The sequence below is a fragment of the Pundamilia nyererei genome, unplaced genomic scaffold, assembly GCF_000239375.1.
Source record: "Pundamilia nyererei isolate P.nyererei 1_Seehausen unplaced genomic scaffold, PunNye1.0 scaffold00124, whole genome shotgun sequence".
Classification (NCBI taxonomy): Eukaryota; Metazoa; Chordata; class Actinopteri; order Cichliformes; family Cichlidae; genus Pundamilia; species Pundamilia nyererei.
In genome coordinates, this window is record NW_005187525.1 from 1,236,038 (window position 1) to 1,254,427 (window position 18,390).

Genomic DNA, 18,390 nt, shown 5'->3' on the forward strand with positions numbered 1-18,390 from the left:
CTCCACCATTTGACCTTAGAACTGAAGAAGCAGCACGGTGGCACAGTGGCACGGTGGTTAGCACTGTTGCCTCACAGCAAGAAGGTCCTGAGTTCAATTCCACCATCAGGCCGGGGTCTTTCTGTGTGGAGTTTGAATGTTCTCCCCGTGTTTGCGTGGGTTCTCTCCGGGTACTCCGGCTTCCTCCCACCGTCCAAAGACATGCAGCTTGTGGGGATAGGTTAATTGGATAATCCAAATTGCCACTAGGTGTGAATGCGAGTGTGAATGGTTGTCTGTCCCTATGTGTTAGCCCTGCGACAGACTGGCGATCTGTCCAGGGTGTACCCCGCCTTTCGCCCTATGACAGCTGGGATAGGCTCCAGCGCCCCCCGCGACCCTGAAAAGGATAAGTGGAAGCGAAAAACTGAAGAAGCTTCTCGGATGAGAGGTGAAACGTCTTCAAGCAACTTAAAGAAGTCCAGACGCTTTTCTTTGCAAGCTCCTTAGACTACGATGACCTGGATGACTGAGAACCTTCACAGACATACATAAAAGCCAGTTTAAACCATGCTCGAGCATTGTTAAATACTGTCTGTGAAGCTGAATGTAAGAAATAAGTGCTTAAAATTTAAGTTTAAAAAACATGTTTAGCGCCGTCCTCTGTCATTACAGAATGTTATGTCATGAGGTTGGTTGGTTTGCTGTTTTACATTGGTTTATGTTAGTAAGCTAGAGACAGAATTCACTATGACCATATGCTGTGGAGCCTCTTCTTGTTGTTTAGACATTTTACCTGGATCCCTGTTTAAAGATGTTTTTCGGTCCATCTGTTCTTGTACGCACATGGCTAATCCCTCTCTGGCCTCTGGTTAAGTCCGGTTTACTTCAAGAATGCTGTTATTCATCCTATACTAAAAAAAAGCCCAAAGTTGACCCATTCTATTGGTCAGCTATAGACCAATCTCTAAATTACCATTTCTTACCAAGATTATTGATAAGCTAAGCTAACTGCTGCTTTAGATAAATACAGCATTCTTGATAAATTTCAATCTGAGTTCTGTAAAGGACATTTAAAGGAGAGAGCTCTTGTCAGAGTGTCTAATGATGTTTTGGTGCAAAGTGACACAGGAAATTGTTCTGTTCTCAACCACTGTATCAACCAAGCGAGATCTGGTGATACAGTGATCACCAGATCTTGACAGGTTGAGGTATTGGGCCAGTGTATCAGGATCTGCCTTACAACTGTTTACTTCATATCTTTCTGATTGTTCTCTTTGTGTGGCTGCTTCCAATTATAGGTCTTCCTTAAGCCATCTTAATTTTGGTGTACCTCAGGGTTCTTTTTTGGGGACCTTACTATTTCTGGTTTACATGATCCCTCTTCAACACATTTTGAGTAGAGGTCTCATATACCTGCTACACAGATTATATTCATTTATACATCCATTTTAAGCCTAATGAGGTATTGAATCTGCATGTCTTACACAAGTGCTTAGGGTTTGTAAAAGTCTGGATGGATAAAACTTTTCTTCAACTTAATCAGGAAAAGCTGAAATTCCTGATTGTGCTCCAGAAGAGCGTAAATTTCAATAATGGAAACTCTTGGTCCGTTAGCCTCTTATGCCAAGTCTTCCATCAGAAACATCGGGGCAAATTTTGAGTCTGGTTTCCCTCAGATGTTCATGTTCATACTCTGGTTAATTCATGTTTATATTAGTTACAAAATATTGTTAAGCTAAGTAATATTATCCCGCAAACAGACTTGGAAACTGTTATTCATGCTTTTGTTTCTTCAAGATTGGATTACTGTACTGTAAAGCGCTATACAAATACAGGCCATTTACCATTTACCATTCATCATTCACCTGCCTAAACAAAGCATCATTAGACCATCTGCAGATCCAATGAAATTCAGCAGCAAATAAGAAACAAAGTAATTGAGATCTCTTAGTCTGGGAAAGGCTATAAAGTCAAAACATAGAACAGTGATGAACCTTCTCAGGAGTGGCTGGCAGAGCAAAATTACCAGAGTAGTGCAGCGGTGACTTATCCAAGAGGCTACAAAAGACCCAGAACAATATCCAAAGAACTGCAGGCCTCACTTGCCTCAGTTAAGGTTAGTGTTTATGACTCCATCATAAGAAAGAGACTGAGCAACAATGGAGTTCTAAAATGAAAAAGGAACATAAAGGCTTGTCTCAATTTTGCCGGAAAACATCTTGACGATCCCCTAAACTTTTTTGGAAACACTCTGTGGACTGATAAGATAAAAATTGAACTTTTTGGAAGATGTGTGTCCCTTCTAAAACATCATGGTTATGCAGGGAAGATTCCCAAACAAGTGATCCAAGGAAGCTTCCTTACAGCAGACGGACTCACATGCTGTTCTATCCTCCTCACTGGCCATTGGGTTTTTGAGTAGGTTATCAAAGCACCTATTGGCTTCGCCTTCAGCCATTTTGTTGTGTCAAACCAACTAGCCTAATGACATAATGTTCATTGTGCATAAGTCCCAATTTTTTTTTTCATTATTATCAGAATTAAATTAATTTAGTGTCTTTGTTCTCCAGGAAAAGCTAAAGGTGGGCCATCATGGAGAAAGATCTCTGGAGAGCTTCTGTCACTGGCAGCATCAAGAATTTGGTGGGCCTTGGTACCTTGGTACCAACCATGTTCCCGGTGGAAGAGATGATATCCCTCCAGTGGACAGTGCTGTATTGGTCACCAGGTATGCAGCTATGAACTGTTTTAAAGCTTCTTAGAACTTCACTGTGAGGAAGAGAGCTGCCATGTTATTGAGTCTGACTGTTGTTCCCCGTCAGAGCAAAAACCTGAGCATTATATAAATGTGACTCCGCAGTTCCCCCACTCCCCAGGCCAGACCAGTGCCATAGAAGATGGTGAATACAAAACTCTGTCTTGTTCTATTAGGGTCCAATCATGTGCTGCCTGATACTTATAGGCAAATACACCAATGTCTTGGCAGCATTTATGTTTGTTTGCTCAGAGATGTGTGAGGTGCAGAATGATAAATACTGAATAACTCCCACTGAGGTGGGGTGAGACAGACAGTGAAGAAGCACGTGCTGTCTTGCCAGTACATGCAGTCAGCAGTGATGACATAATTAAACACTTTTAACCACTGGGTTTCAAATCTTATGTCAGGACCTGCAGAGATGCAATACAATTCAAGTTTGTTGGTAGCATAAAATCAACTTCTGTGAGAGATGCTGAGACATGCTTATGAGCCTTCTGAAGAACAGCTGCACAAAGAGTGTGATTACCAGCAGCCATTCATATATATACTGGTCCTCAATCATGTCGAAGTTTGAGATGTGACAATGTTTTCTGTTTTTATAACCCTTAATGCCATGAGGTGTAAAATAAGACATCAATCTCTGCACAGAACACATGAAATGGCCTTTCAGAGCAGGTTGCTCAGGAATGTCAGCTGCTCTGATGATGAGTGCGTGGCACCAGAATCTATCCTACATTCAATATCTTTGCCGGTAATAATCAAAGTATAAGTGAGAAAAGCTTCGTGTGAGTATTTTACATTTAGAGCAGAATCCTTCTGCTCTAAATGTTTAATTGTTTAAATGTTTAATTAGATTTTCCGCTTTCATCTTGTCATTGCCTGCAGGTGAAGCTATGGGGGAGGGGGAGTTGTATTCAGTGAAGGAGAGGCGAGGCCGAGTAACGTTGCGTAGAGACAAAAGTGGACGAAAGAGAGGCAAACCTGCGGCTCCACAACGTAACATAGACTATATCGATATAAACGATATTGTCACATCTTATATCTCGTATGAAAATATATCGATATTTTTAAAAAACTCGATATATCGCCCAGCCCTATGGAAGACTTAATACACCAGGTTGCATTTGGAGAACTTTGGACATGGTAATAAATCTGGAAAATGTTTGTTAACCAGTCAAAGCTAAATAAAGAAAAAAAAAGATTTACTCTATTAAGGATTCGACTGGGAACCTTACTTATAACCTATTTGGTTCATTCTTCATCGATTGGATCAAAACACTATAAGGCTTCACAAATGCTTGTGCTATAACTAACCATCCTACTTCCCAAAGCTTCCAGCTACAAAGAGGCGCCAGACGAGGCCTGTCCAGTTTCCCCCTCACTTTTGTCATTTTCATTGAGCCACTAGCAGCACCAATTCGACAAAATGTCAAGTTAAAACTGAAAATACAGACCATAAAGTAAGCCTTTATGCTCATGATGTATTACCTTTCCTTGGGAACTCACAAACTTCTTATGAAGACAATCACACTTACAGAAAAGTTCTCATCCTTGAGGTTATCTCCTGATGTTTGTATGTGCAATAAATGTTAGATTTGTATTGTTGATTGTCATTTATGCTTAGAAATATTTACTCATATATGCTTAGAGTTTATAGTCGATGTCATATTGATTGGGGTCTGATCCTTAGCAGTCTGCAAAGACTTTGTGTGCATTCCAGAGGGTTCTGGCATTCACACCCACATCCTGGGAGCATGGGAGAGGTCTACCTGCTCTTATTGTTTCATGGTAGGATAAACGTCCGGACTTCTAGACCAGCAGGTTTAGGGAAGTTGGTTATGGGGTCACACACACACACGCACGCACGCACGCACACACGCACGCGCACACGCACACGCACGCACACACGCACGCACGCACGCACACACACACACTTACACAATGCACAGGCAAGGTACTCTTTGTGTGTATGTAGACGTCATATGTTAATGAACCTATGTCTATATAAAAGAGCAGTGTTACAGGGTAGCAGACAAGAGCGACTGGGGTCAAGGGAAGGAACGGCGCTTGTCCACTTGGTCTCCCTCGTGTACAAGAATCATAAAGAGCTCTGCTTGGTGTTCAATGCTTTTTGCTGTGCAGTTGAATTGTCTTGAGCGTTCCAGCGAATAGGTTTAAGCTACAAACCTATCAATTTGCATGAATTTCTTTGCTAATTTATATTAGTTATAAATTATAATATAAAGTTTTAACAGCCTTTGCCATTATACTTAAAATTCAGCTCTGTCAGAATCAGAATCAGAGAGACAGAGACAGCAGAAACCCAAGAAAAAGTGAAGCGAGGAGAAGAACCATCATGGAAGGAGAGACCACTGGCAGATAGAAAAAAAATGACTCACATCCAGAAATCCTAAAAGTGACTGGACAAGCTGGACTGAAAGACAGCACAGAGGCACTAATCATGGCAGCACAAGAACAAACTCTGAGCACAAGATCCATAGAGGCTGGGGTCTATCACACCAGGCAAGACCCCAGGTGCAGGCTGTGTAAAGATGCCCCAGAGACAATCCAGCACATAACAGCAGGGTGTAAGATGCTAGCAGGCAAGGCATACATGGAACGCCATAACCAAGTGGCCGGCATAGTGTACAGGAACATCTGTGCCGAGTATAACCTGGAAGTCCCGAGGTCAAAATGGGATTCCTGGGTGGTCAAGAATGACGGCGCTAAGATGGTGTGGGGCTTTCAGATAGAGATAGACAAACTGGTGATGGCTAACCAACCAGACCTAGTATTGGTGGGCAAGCAGAAGAAGACAGCCATAGTGAAAGATGTGGCTATACTGAATGACAGTAACATCAGGAAGAAGCTGAGGAAGTACCAAGAACTCGAGATGATGTGAAGGGTGAGGGTAACAGTGGTCCCAGTGGTAATAAGAGCACTCAACAACCCCCAAGCTATCCTAGGAACAGCAAAGATGCTGTGCAGGAGCCTCGAGCTCCCAGGCCTCTGGTGTAGAACCCGAGCTCGAGGGATCGACTGCCCACAGGGGCAAGAGAGGAATTTAAAAACATATATATTCAGTCTATTTACACTTACAGGCCAGTGGCCACTCTTTCCATTATGATGTACACATACTTGAAAGGGAGGAATGCTGGTTTGAGCAGGGAGTCAAGTCACTCATGGCCATTGATCAGTGATCTTTGATCAGTGGCTATTGATCAATGGTGATGACAATTAATGATCAAGAAAACGACCTCATAGCCCTCTTAGTTATTACGCAAATGTACTGTTTATAATGTTGGGGAAAACTGCATTTAGCCGAGACTGAAGAAGTGTTTGATGAAATGTTTCTCCCGCTGAATATGCTACGTCCAGGTGAACAGAATCAGCTGTTTAGGAGTACATATGGCACACTGTAATTCACTAGCAGGTGTGGTGGAGTCATCACCAGAGTGATGGTCTGTAGCAAGGATCTGTACAGGTGTCTGGTTGTTTTGGTGTACTCTGTGCCTACCATAGGGGAGGAGTTGTAACAGGTTGTGTCCAGAGTGTGATGGGCCCATTTCCTTATCTTGTCCTAATCTACCTATTTGGCTTCTCTCTTTGTCTTCCTCAGTATAATTTGTTAGCTTACTGGTCTATACTGCTAGCACCAAAGTTGGTTAGCTTTCACTGCTTTATTGTTTTCCCTTTATCGTGAAGTCCAGAAGAGCAACTTGCATTTGCTGCAAAAATTTTTAACAACACACATCTTATGAGGTGGCTTCAATCATTTAGATTCATTTAAACCCAATCGGATATATTGTTTTGTGTTATTTTGTATTGGGAGGAGTTCGGAGAGGCCATGGAAAAAGACTTTCGGACTGCCTCGAAGAGATTCTGGCAAACCGTCAGACGTCTCAGGAGGGGAAAGCGGTGCTCTACCTGCACTGTGTATAGTGCTGGCGGAGCGCTGCTGACGTCGACTGAGAAAATTGTCAGGCGGTGGAAGGAATACTTGGAGGACCTCGTTAATCCCACTGACACGTCTTCCGAGGAGGAAGCAGAGTCTGGGGATGAGGGGAATGACCCGCCAATTTCCGGGGGCGAGGTCACTGAGGCAGTTAAACAACTCCTTGGTGGCAGAGCCCCTGGTGTTGATGAGGTCCGCCCCGAGTTCCTGAAGGCTCTGGACGTTGTAGGGCTGTCCTGGTTGACACGCCTCTGCAATGTTGCATGGAGATCAGGGGCAGTACCTGTGGACTGGCAGACCGGGGTGGTGGTCCCCATCTTTAAGAAGGGGGACCGGAGGGTGTGTTCCAACTATAGGGGGATAACACTCCTCAGCCTCCCTGGGAAAGTCTATGCCAGGGTGCTGGAAAGGAGAGTTCGTCCGTTAGTCGAACCTTGGATACAGGAGGAACAATGCGGTTTTCGTCCTGGTCGCGGAACACTGGACCAGCTCTTTATCCTCTCCAGGATACTTGAGGGTGCATGGGAGTTTGCCCAACCAGTCTACATGTGTTTTGTGGACTTGGAGAAGGCATTCGACCGTGTCCCTCGGGGTGTCCTGTGGGAGGTGTTGCGGGAGTATGGGGTGTCTGGCCCATTGCTACGGGCCATTCGATCCCTATACAACCGTTGCAAGAGCTTGGTTCGCATTGCCGGCAATAAGTCGGACTCGTTCCCGGTGGGTGATGGGCTCCGCCAGGGCTGCCCTTTGTCTCCGGTTCTGTTCATAATTTTTATGGACAGAATTTCTAGGCGCAGCCAAGTGGCGGAGGGCTTTCGCTTTGGTGGCCTCAGAATCTCATCTCTGATTTTTGCAGATGATGTGGTTCTGTTGGCTTTATTGGGTGAGGGCCTCCAGTTGGCACTGGAACGGTTCGCAGCCGAGTGTGAAGCAGCGGGAATGAGGATCAGCACCTCCAAATCTGAGGCCATGGTTCTCAGCCGGAAAAGGGTGGAGTGCCCACTCCGGGTCGGGGATGAGTTCCTGCCCCAAGTGGAGGAGTTCAAGTATCTCGGGGTCTTGTTCGCGAGTGATGGGAGAAGGGAGCCGGAGATCGACAGACGGATTGGGGCTGCAGCTGCAGTAATGCGGACGCTGCACCGGTCCGTCGTGGTGAAGAGGGAGCTGAGTGTAAAAGCGAAGCTCTCAATTTACCGGTCGATCTACGTCCCTACCCTCACCTATGGCCACGAGCTGTGGGTAGTGACCGAAAGAACGAGATCGCGGATACAAGCGGCAGAAATGAGCTTCCTCTAAAGGGTGGCTGGCCTCTCCCTTAGAGATAGGGTAAGAAGTTCGGCCATCCGGGAGGGGCTCAGAGTAGAGCAGCTGCTGCTCCACATCGAAAGGAGCCAGCTGAGGTGGTTCGGGCATCTGACAAGGATGCCTCCTGGGCGCCTCCTGGGTGAGGTGTTCCAGTCATGACCCACCGGGGTCTGGGCCTCTCTGCTTGGGCTGCTGCCCCCGCGACCCGGCCCCGGATAAAGCGGATGAAGATGGATGGATGGATGGATATTTTGTATTGTTTTCTTATGTTTATATTGTGTTTAATTCATGTGCGAGTTTTAAGTTAAGGGTTTAGTTGAGTTATTTTGTATTTTGGGATTATTTATGTTTTAGCGTTATTATTAACTGCCTTGAGTTGCCTGGTTTAGGTCCTGTCATGTCTCCTTAGTTATGAGTCTCTTCATATCCCCTGGTATAAGTCTGTTCATGTCTTCTGTGTGTGTGGTTTCATGTTCTCAAGCCGGTGCCATGTCTACGTCTCTCAGCGTTTCCTGTGTTGTTTTGTAGAGGTCTTGTGATGATATGTTCATTGTTTTAGTTTCACTTTCCCTGTGGGTGTCATGACGTTCGTGTGTTTCCACTTCCCCTAATTACCTCCTGTGCGTCTTTAGTCTCTGTGTGGTCATTCAGTCTTTGTAAGGATGTCTGTTCTTCTCGTCTAGTCATGTACCTCTTGTCATAGTTGTCATAGTTATTGTCATAGTTTTATAGGTTCATAGTTGTTTCCCAGTTTCACAGTCTCATCACAGCTTGTCAGTTATTTATTTTTTTCCAGTTTATGTTTAGTTTTAGTTTCACCCCACATGGATCTTGCCTTGTATTTATGTTTCTCTTGTATTAGCCCAATAAAGGCTCGCCTTTTGTTCAAGCATTTGGGTCCTCCACTCACGCTCCATACGGTCTGCCGCTGGACCATGACATCATTTTTCTAGCACAATCCATATTAAGTGTAAATGCACTCTACTTTAATGTTTTAACTAATCTCAGTAAATCAGTGTTGCAAATTCTTTCTTTTCTTCTTTCAGAACAGATTTCTGTGTTCACAAAGATGAGCCATGTGATACTGTGGGTGAGTACCACTCACTCAGCTGACATAAGACATACTTGAACCCTCACTATAATCACAGAACTCAAAGGTTCAGCTGCAGGAAACCCTGCCACCTGCATTTCCTTTTCCCTCATGCTTTAAACTTCAAAAGTCCATTGAGTGCAAAAAAAATGAGATCATTAAACATTTGATAAAATTGAACCATTTATTTTCATGTTTTCCTCAACTATAAAAATCTCTGTAATACGTCGTGATGAATGTGGAAGATTTCTTTGTGCTTCTGTCACGTTGATTATTTCTGTTGAAGGAACATGTAATGATAGATAATAGTAAACTGTAGGACCCCAAACCTCACACTGAGTTCTTTATAATCATTAATTTCACTTTACCAGAAAAAACAAGCCTCCCTGCTTTTGTCTCTTCATACAAGAACAAGTGTCCCGTATGCAAAAGCTCTCATTTTACAATTTCAGTTGCACAGTTTATGTCATCATTATTGCTAATATGACTGGCAAGCAAAGATCAGGCTTACAGGCTTTTGAGTGACTGAAAAGTCTGACCAGAATGAGTATACTGTAAAATGTGATCGTCATGTCTTCTTCAATAAGAAGACATGACAACAATTCTGACAGTTGTCTTCATGGCAAGACAAAACATTTTGAGTTGAGTATTAATATTTCTCTGATACTGGATCTCAAAAACTAAGCATACAAAACACTGTCAAAACTCTTTTTCAGAATCAGAATACTTTATTAATTAAGAAATTAATTGCTCCAATAATAAGAACAGTAACAGAAATAAATTAAATAACAGAATATATTACAAAGTTGCAAAATAGAATATATATATATCTACCTGTGTGCATACAGGTGTGCACAAATATACACTGTCTTCCTTGGCTGCTGCCTCTAAGCATATCATGCATTTTCGGTCTAATCTGCGCTCAGTAGCATTCAGTATTTATTATTTATTGTTACTTGTGCTTATCTAGGTTATTGCTGTGGGTTCCCTACTGTGTTGTTCTCTTTTTGCTTGTTCTTTTCTTTTTTTTTTCCAACAGGTGATCTAGAAGATTTTTAGTGTCTTTTCTCCCCGACCCTCTTCCCCTCTGTTTTTCTTTCCTCCTGCTTCTCTTGAGGTTCTTCCCAACTTCTCTTGTCTACGTGTTTCCCTCTCCTCCCCCCCAGTCCTATTCCGTTCTGTAATATTTTAAAAATAAAAAAAAATTATTAATTAAAATGATTATAGATTATATATTGATATAAGGCATAACATTAAGACCACTGGCAGGTGAATTGAAAAAAAAAAGAATATCTGATGGACATAGCACCTGTTGGTGGGTGGGATCTATGAGGGACCCAGCTAACAGAAGCACGAAAAATGAGCATACATGAATCAAGCAAGGATTTAAGCAAGTCTGACGATAGTCAAATTGTCATTGCTAGATGAGTAGGTCAAGGTTTTCAAAACTGCAGCTCTTATGGGTGTTAATAGATATATCTGTCAAACAGTCGGAGGAAGGAACAATGGTGAACCAGTGACAGGGTCACGACCAGCCCAGGTTCACTGATGTATGCATGCAGTGAAAGCTGGTCTGTGTGGTCCAATCAAACAGGCAAGCTATTACAGCTCAAATGCCCCAAAATTGATGCTGGTTCTGATAGAAAGATGTCAGAATACAAAGTATTTGCAACACTTTGTTTGTTGAATATGTGTCTGCATAGCTGCAGAACAGTCAGAGTGCCCACGCTGACTCCTATCAACCACGATAAGCTGCTGGTGGGAAGTACAGTGTGGTCAGCCCAGAAGCCTGTTGAGTCTGTTTGGCTCACTGTGCTGCCAGCTCTGGGAGCCATCACATCACTGTTTGATCAGACTTATGTGCATTACTATTAGGTTGCTGGAAGACTTTACTGACAGAAGGAATGTGTATACAGTGATTTAATCATTTAATCAGTACATCACAGGAGCAGGCTTCCCATCAATAGAGGACACATACCACCAGGGTCTTCTGGAGCGCCAACAACATGTGACCTGCGTTACGGGCTACGTTAACGTCTGTGTGGATAACACCGTGCCCTCCAGGACTGTGCGGTGCTTGTCCAACAACAAACCTTGGATTACCCCAGAAATAAAAGCTGTCTTCAAGCAGAAGTGGAGGGCCTTCAAATCTGGAGACAAGAAAGGGGGTGAAAAGGGTGCAGAGAGATCTGAAAGGACTGATCGGGAATGGGAAGGAGAGCTAAAGGCAGAAGAAGGAAAACCAGCTTTGAATCAAACCAACAGGTTTGATGCAGTCTTCAACATCGGCTGCAGACACACCAACTCAAACTCCTGCTGTTACACCTCTGACACCTCAGACACTTCACATCTCCTCCACTCAACCTGCTCACTACTCCCCACCCCCAACCACAGCATCCAGTACACATCCAACACACGGCTCCAGCCTGTCTCTGTCAGCCATCCAGGTTAGGAGGGAACTAAGGAGCCAATAAGGCACCAGATACCATCAGCTCAAGGGTTGTCAGGTCCTGCGCAAATCAACTGTGTGGTAAGCTTCAGTCTGAAGCTTATGGAGAGTTCCACAGCTCTGAAAAACCTCTTGTGTGGTACCAGTGCCAAAGACCCCACGTCCCAAGGACCTCTGCAGGACTCCGGCCTGTAGTTGTAGGACCTCTGCAGCTACAGGCCAGAGGCTCTGACATCCCACCTGATGAAGACCCTGGAGTTGCTTGTCCTGGTTCAGCTTCAGCCCCTGGTGAGCTCATCACTGGACCCACTTCAGCTTGCCTACCAGCCTGGCACTGGAGTGGATGATGCCATCATTCACCTCCTACATTGTTCTCTCACCTGGAGACCGCTGGGAGCACTGTGAGCATCATGTTCAACACTAGAAAAACCAAGGAGCTGGTTGTAGACTTTCGCAGGAACAAACATCCTCCACTGAAACCACTGAACATCCAAGGCATGGACATGAAGCTGTGGACAGCTACAGGTACCATGGTGTTCATCTGAACAATACGGTAAACTGGAGTCACAATTCAGATGCTCTTTACAGAAAAGGACAGAGCAGGCTGTTTTGCTCTTTTGGAGTGGAGCCCACTCCTGAAGACCTTCTATGACTCTGTGGTGGCCTCAGCCATCTTTTACGGTGTGGTCTGCTGGGGCGGCAGCATCTCTGCTGGGGACAGGAAGACACTGAACAGGCTGATCCGCAGGCCCAGCTCTGTTCTGCCCTCTGGACCCAGTGGAGGTGGTGAGTGACAGGAGAACGGCGGCTAAGCTGTCATCCCTGTTGGACAACATCTCCCAGCCCAGGCAGGAGACTGACAGCACTGAGCAGCTCCTTCAGTGGCTACGGCACCCACGGTGTGAGACGGAGAGATTCCACAGGTCTTTCCTCCCCACTGCTGTGAGACTCTACAACAAAGACAAAGATGACCACACACATGCAGACAGACACACACACATCCAGTACACCACGGTAGCCTAGTCCTGTCTCCCTGATGTGCAATATTACCAAGTGCAATTTTTCTGAGGCAACATAGTATTTTATTCTAGTCTGTATAGTATGTTATTCTATTTTATCTCATTCTATTCTATTGTTTTTTTCTTAATTTTTGGTGCTCTTAACTTGGTGCTGTCCACTCTCTGTCGTGACCAAGACAAATTTCCCACATGTGGGACTAATAAAGGTTTATCTTATCTTATCTTATCTTATCTTATCTTATCTTATCTTATCTTATCTTATCTTATCTTATCTTATCTTATGGCAATGCTGTGAAATGAGTAACGCCCTATTATTCCATATCCATGTAACCAATTTCAGCAGTCAGGGGATATGACAGATCTTTTCACATCTTGTAGTCTTAGATTTGTAGTGCATTCTTTGAATTCTGAATGTGTCACGGTGAATGAATATGATCGTGCTATGGCATCAATTAAACAGGGACCTGTGACAGACACGTCTAACACAGATTGCTGTGTTGCATTAAATAAATGGGTACAAATTTACCTTTTACTAAGCTACTGAACTGACGAGACAGAAAAACTGATCCACAGTAAGCTGTTTTAGGTAAAACACCTTTTAAACTTCATTATACTAACTATTATATTAACTATACTAACTGCTCAAACACTGTCAAACATTAAAACACAATCATAAGTGTAACTCATAAAACTCATTGTCATTTTACCCAACTGTATTACAGGTATTGCTTATCTGGGTGGTGTCTGCAGTGCGAAGAAGAAGTGTGTGTTAGCTGAGGACAATGGTCTCAATTTGGCTTTCACTATTGCTCATGAGCTGGGACACAAGTAGGTTCAAGTTTTAAACAATTGTATTGTAATCAATATATCCTGTTATTATCCTGCATTATCTTTTAAAAATGCTGTAAATCATAAATGGATTAATACTTCTATTGCACTTCTATGACACTTTTCTATACAAGTATCAAGTTTGATGCCCCTCATCTCTTTCTCTATCTCTATCTCATACCTAAGGTCTTTTATCTAACACTCTCCTACATACTCACGCTTCAGTGGATGCATTGGGGGAAAGTCTAGGTTTGATATCTTGCCCAAGATACACATAAGATACACAGGGACTGTAAGAGCTGGGAATTGGCCCACCATCTTTTCACTAAATAAACCAACTCTACCATTTCAGCCACAACTGTTAAATGTATGCATAACAATTAAAATCATGCACAATGCATATTTTCAAGCTACAGTATGTGGGAAGTGTAGCGTTCTTCAATTTCTCCCACACCCAGCAATGGTCGCGTCCTCAACTGGGTGCCCCACCCCGTCCAATTGGCCTACGTGCACCCTGGAGACGCAGACTAGACATCCCAATGTGGGCTGACTCACCCTACACAGCAAGGTGGCCAGAGCACGCTATTTGGTTCATATACAACCATTGCAAGAGCTGCAAGTTGCAAGTTGCCGTGGGTCACTGACTCTGTTCGTAACTTTTAGTCTCGTCTCTGCCTTTCACAAACAGTGTAGTTCTGTTGGCTTCATCAAGTGGTGGCCCACTGGAGTGGTTTGCAGCAGAAATGAGAATCAGCAGCTCCACGTCTGAAGCAAAGCTCCACAGCTGTAAAAGGGTGGAGTGCCCACTCCGGCACAGGGACAAGTTGCTGCCCCAAGTGAAGGAGTTAAAGAATCTCGGGGTCTTGTTCACAAGTGAGGGGAGAGGGTAGCGAGAGATCGACAGACGAATTGGTGTGGTGGCTGCAATGATGCGAATGCTGTAACTGTCTGTTGTCGTGAAACAAGAGCTCATTGTAAAAGCGAAGCTTTCAATTTACTGGTCGATCTACGTCACTACTCTCACCTATGGTCACAAGCTTTGGGTAGTGATCGAAAGAGAATGTGTGTACAAATTGTGGAAAGGAGCTTTCTCTGAAGGGTGTCTGGCCTCTCCCTTAGAGATAGGGTGAGTACGTCAGCCATCTGGGAGGATTGCAGAGTAGAGCCTCTACTCCTCCATATCAAAAGGAGCGAGTCGAGGTGCTGGAGGCATCTAAAAGAATGCTTCCTGTGTGCCAACTGGGTGAGGTGTTCCAAGTATGTCCCAAAGTGAATAGACTCTGGGGAAGACCCAGAATGCTGAAGAGATATTTCTTGGTTGGCCCGGGAACTCCTCGGCGGGACAAATAAGCTACAGGAGGTAGCTGGGGAGAAGGGTGGACCCTGGAGAAGTGGAAGAAAATGGATAGATGGATGGTATCAGTGAATGGTGGGATGTATTTCAGCAGTCTTGTAGGAATGGGATCTAAAAAAACATGCTGATAGTTTGGAGGAAGTAATTACTGAAGTTAACTCAGAAAGATCTATTGGAGAAAAAGAGTCTAAATGAATGTCAATTTAAAGTTTAAATTGTTTAAAATTATACATGCTTCCCTTAGGCAGCATCATTAGAAGACATAGCATACATTTTCACTGCTATGCAGATGACACCCAGCTCTATCTGTCCATGAAGCCAGATAACACACACCAATTAGTTAAACTGCAGGAATGTCTTAAAGACATAAAGACCTGGATGGCCGCTAACTTTCTGCTTCTTAATTCAGATAAAACTGAGGTTATTGTACTCGGCCCTGAAAAGCTTAGAAATATGGTATCTAAGCAGATTCTTACTCTGGATGGCATTACCTTGGCCTCCAGTAACGCTGTGAGGAACCTTGGAGTCATTTTTGACCAGGACATGTCCTTCAATGCACATATTAAACAAATATGTAAGACTGCTTTCTTCCATTTGTGCAACATCTCTAAAGTTAGAAATATCCTGTCTCAGAGTGACGCTGAAAAACTAGTTCATGCATTTATTACTTCCAGGCTGGACGACTGTAATTCATTATTATCAGGATGTCCAAAAAACTCACTGAAAAGCCTTCAGCTAATCCAAAATGCTGCAGCAAGAGTACTGACAAGGACTAGAAAGAGAGAGCAGATTTCTCCTGTTTTGGCTTCCTGTTAAATCCAGGATTCAAAATCCTGCTCCTCACATACAAGGTCTTAAATAATCAGGCCCCATCTTATCTTAATGACCTTGTAGTACCATATCACCCTATTAGAGCACTTCGCTCTCGCTCTGCAGGCCTACTTGTTGTTCCTAGAGTATTTAAAAGTAGAATGGGAGGCAGAGCCTTCAGTTTTCAGGCCCCTCTTCTATGGAACCAGCTTCCAGTTTGGATTCGGGAGACAGACACTATCTCTACTTTTAAGATTAGGCTTAAAACTTTCCTTTTTGCTAAAGCATATAGTTAGGGCTGGACCAGGTGACCCTGAATCCTCCCTTAGTTATGCTGCAATAGATATAGGCTGCCGGGGGATTCCCATGATGCATTGAGTTTTTCCTTTCCAGTCACCTTTCCCACTCACTGTGTATTAACAGACCTCTCTGCATTAAATCATATCTGTTATTAACCTCTGTCTCTCTTCCACAGCATGTCTTTTATCCTGTCTTCCTTCTCTCACCCCAACCGGTCGCAGCAGATGGCCCCGCCCCTCCCTGAGCCTGGTTCTGCCGGAGGTTTCTTCCTGTTAAAAGGGAGTTTTTCCTTCCCACTGTCGCCAAGTGCTTGCTCATAGGGGGTCATATGATTGTTGGGTCTTTTTCTCTGTATCTATGAAGCGCCTTGAGGCGACTGTTGTTGTGATTTGGCGCTATATAAATAAAATTGAATTGAATTGAATTGAAAGTAGTTGTAACATTACATCTATGGGATTGTTATGAGTAATTTTCCCCCTAATGGTTAAAATTTTATTTCTGAAGAAATTAATGAAGCTACCATGAGTTGACGTTAAAGGGATGGTTGGCTCAACAGAGCTCTGACTTTTTGTCAGCGTGGCTACTGTGCTGAAGACAAATCTGGGGTTCTTATTTTCTTTAATCAGTGATGAATAATAATGTTTTAGGAGGGCTTTTTTTTTTTATAAAGCAGCAAACTGACTTTCCAGGCTAAATGATGATCCTCTAAATGACTGAAGTACCATTTCTTCTTTCCATCAGCATTGCTACAGCTTTCTGCTTTTGAATGTTACGCAAGGAAATTAGCTACTTCTGATTTGAGGCTTTCTTTTCTGGAGGAGTTACAGAATCTACAGTCAACACAGTGAAGATGTAAAATTGTCAACAAGATGATTAGCCTATGTGGGAGTAGAGTTCACACTGCTGCTCTATACTGTGTAGACACAAGCCATTAAAGAAGATAAGAGTGGATGAATTTTATCCTGAGATGTAATTACAGCACTTTCTGAAAGACTGCTATCTACTGTGATGAAAACTGCTGCTGTGTAATCCATTATTGTAAATTTAAAGGAAATTAGGAAATGATCAGACAAAAGATGCTTTTCAGGAAATGCTGTTAGATGTTCAGTTTCTATGTCAGAACAAGATCTACAGTGAGATTAAAGTTATGGGTTCTTTTACATTTTGAGAGAAGCCATTTGAGTCTAATATAGATAAACTTCTGTGTTGAGGCTGTCATTTTTAGGTTTCCAAATGAAATTAACACTCTGTCTGGGTTGTTGGTTGATTAATTAGCTGGAGCGGAAGATTATTGCCACACCAGCTCGTCGGGCTGTGATTCAAGGATTCTGACAATTCTGCTCGGGTATTGGTTCATTGAAACTAAAATAAGCATCCTGCTGCAACTATACACGTGCACATGAACTGACTGACAGCACAGTGACAGAAAGCTGACACCACATTCACCTGGGAATCATGTATAAAAGCTTAAAGAAGCTTTGTGGCTGTTCTAAGTGCCACAGAAGTCATTACTGTTTTCAGTCAGCAGCTCTCTTACATTTTTGGGGAAAAATAATGAGCTGGCACACACTGTACCTCAGTGCAGTCTATGAACATGCACAACAGGGCAATGGTGTTACATAAGTGCACGCACAAAGTTCAAAGCCATCAGGTGCTCAGTTTAGAAAAAAGAGAAAAGAAGAGGAGGAGAAACGAGCAAAAGATGCAGGTAAGCAGATGTGTGATTGGATGATGGCAGGTCATCCTGAAACAATCAGAATCAGAATACTTTATTAATCCCTAAGGAAATTATGTGAGTTACAGTTGCTGCAAGAAGAAATGGTAAAAATAGCAACAGTAACAGACTAAACTCCAAACAATACATTATGTTACAGATTTTAATATTAATGAGTCAGTCAGATTTGTCAGTTGTTGATTTGTCCTGTTCTCATTGTATGACAGATTATGATGGCTGTTTGCATACTATGCATACTCTCTGGTCCGAGTGACAAGGATTGAGGAGGGATTCAGGGACTCAAGAATTTAAAGCATCTGGCTATTCTTGGCTACCAGTTGCAAGAAAAAAATTGCTTTAGCTGATTTCACATCTCTCTGATAAGCATGTCCAAAAGGATTTTAAAGTAAATGTGGAGTTTATCCTTTTCCCATTTTCTCTGTTATTCTGCAGGTGCCTCTGAGAAAGATGTGAGTGAAGTTGGCCCCCCCACCTTCTTCAAATCCAACAAAAGTGGTATCAAACGTTTGTGCTACGTTTGTGCTGCAAAAATTTTCGTTTGTGCTGCTATCATTTTAAAGATATTAATAAAAATTTCTAGAGGTCAACCAGCCCCCCCATATTAATGGAATCAAACAAAATTGATGTCAAACATTTGTGCTGGTTTGTGCTGCAAAAATTTTTGTTTGTGCTGCTAACATTTTAAAATGTTTAATAAAATAACGTCTTGATGCGTGCTTAATCATCCAGGTAAGTAAATCCCAAAAGGTTGATTCTGTTCATCTGGACATTTTCAGTTGGAGAAACGTTTCGTCACTCATCCAGG

At 43.1% G+C, this 18,390-nt stretch overlaps 1 protein-coding gene across 1 annotated transcript in view; it reads left to right on the forward strand.

Annotated features, from left to right (window-relative positions):
* adamts17 (ADAM metallopeptidase with thrombospondin type 1 motif, 17) overlaps positions 1-18,390 on the forward strand; it is a 104,190-nt gene that overhangs the window by 32,007 nt on the left and 53,793 nt on the right. Inside the window, exons 6-8 of the mRNA XM_005742860.1 lie at positions 2,553-2,710; positions 9,047-9,090; positions 13,281-13,386. Coding sequence (XP_005742917.1) covers positions 2,553-2,710; positions 9,047-9,090; positions 13,281-13,386 — 308 coding nt within the window. The remainder of the gene's footprint in view (positions 1-2,552; positions 2,711-9,046; positions 9,091-13,280; positions 13,387-18,390) is intronic.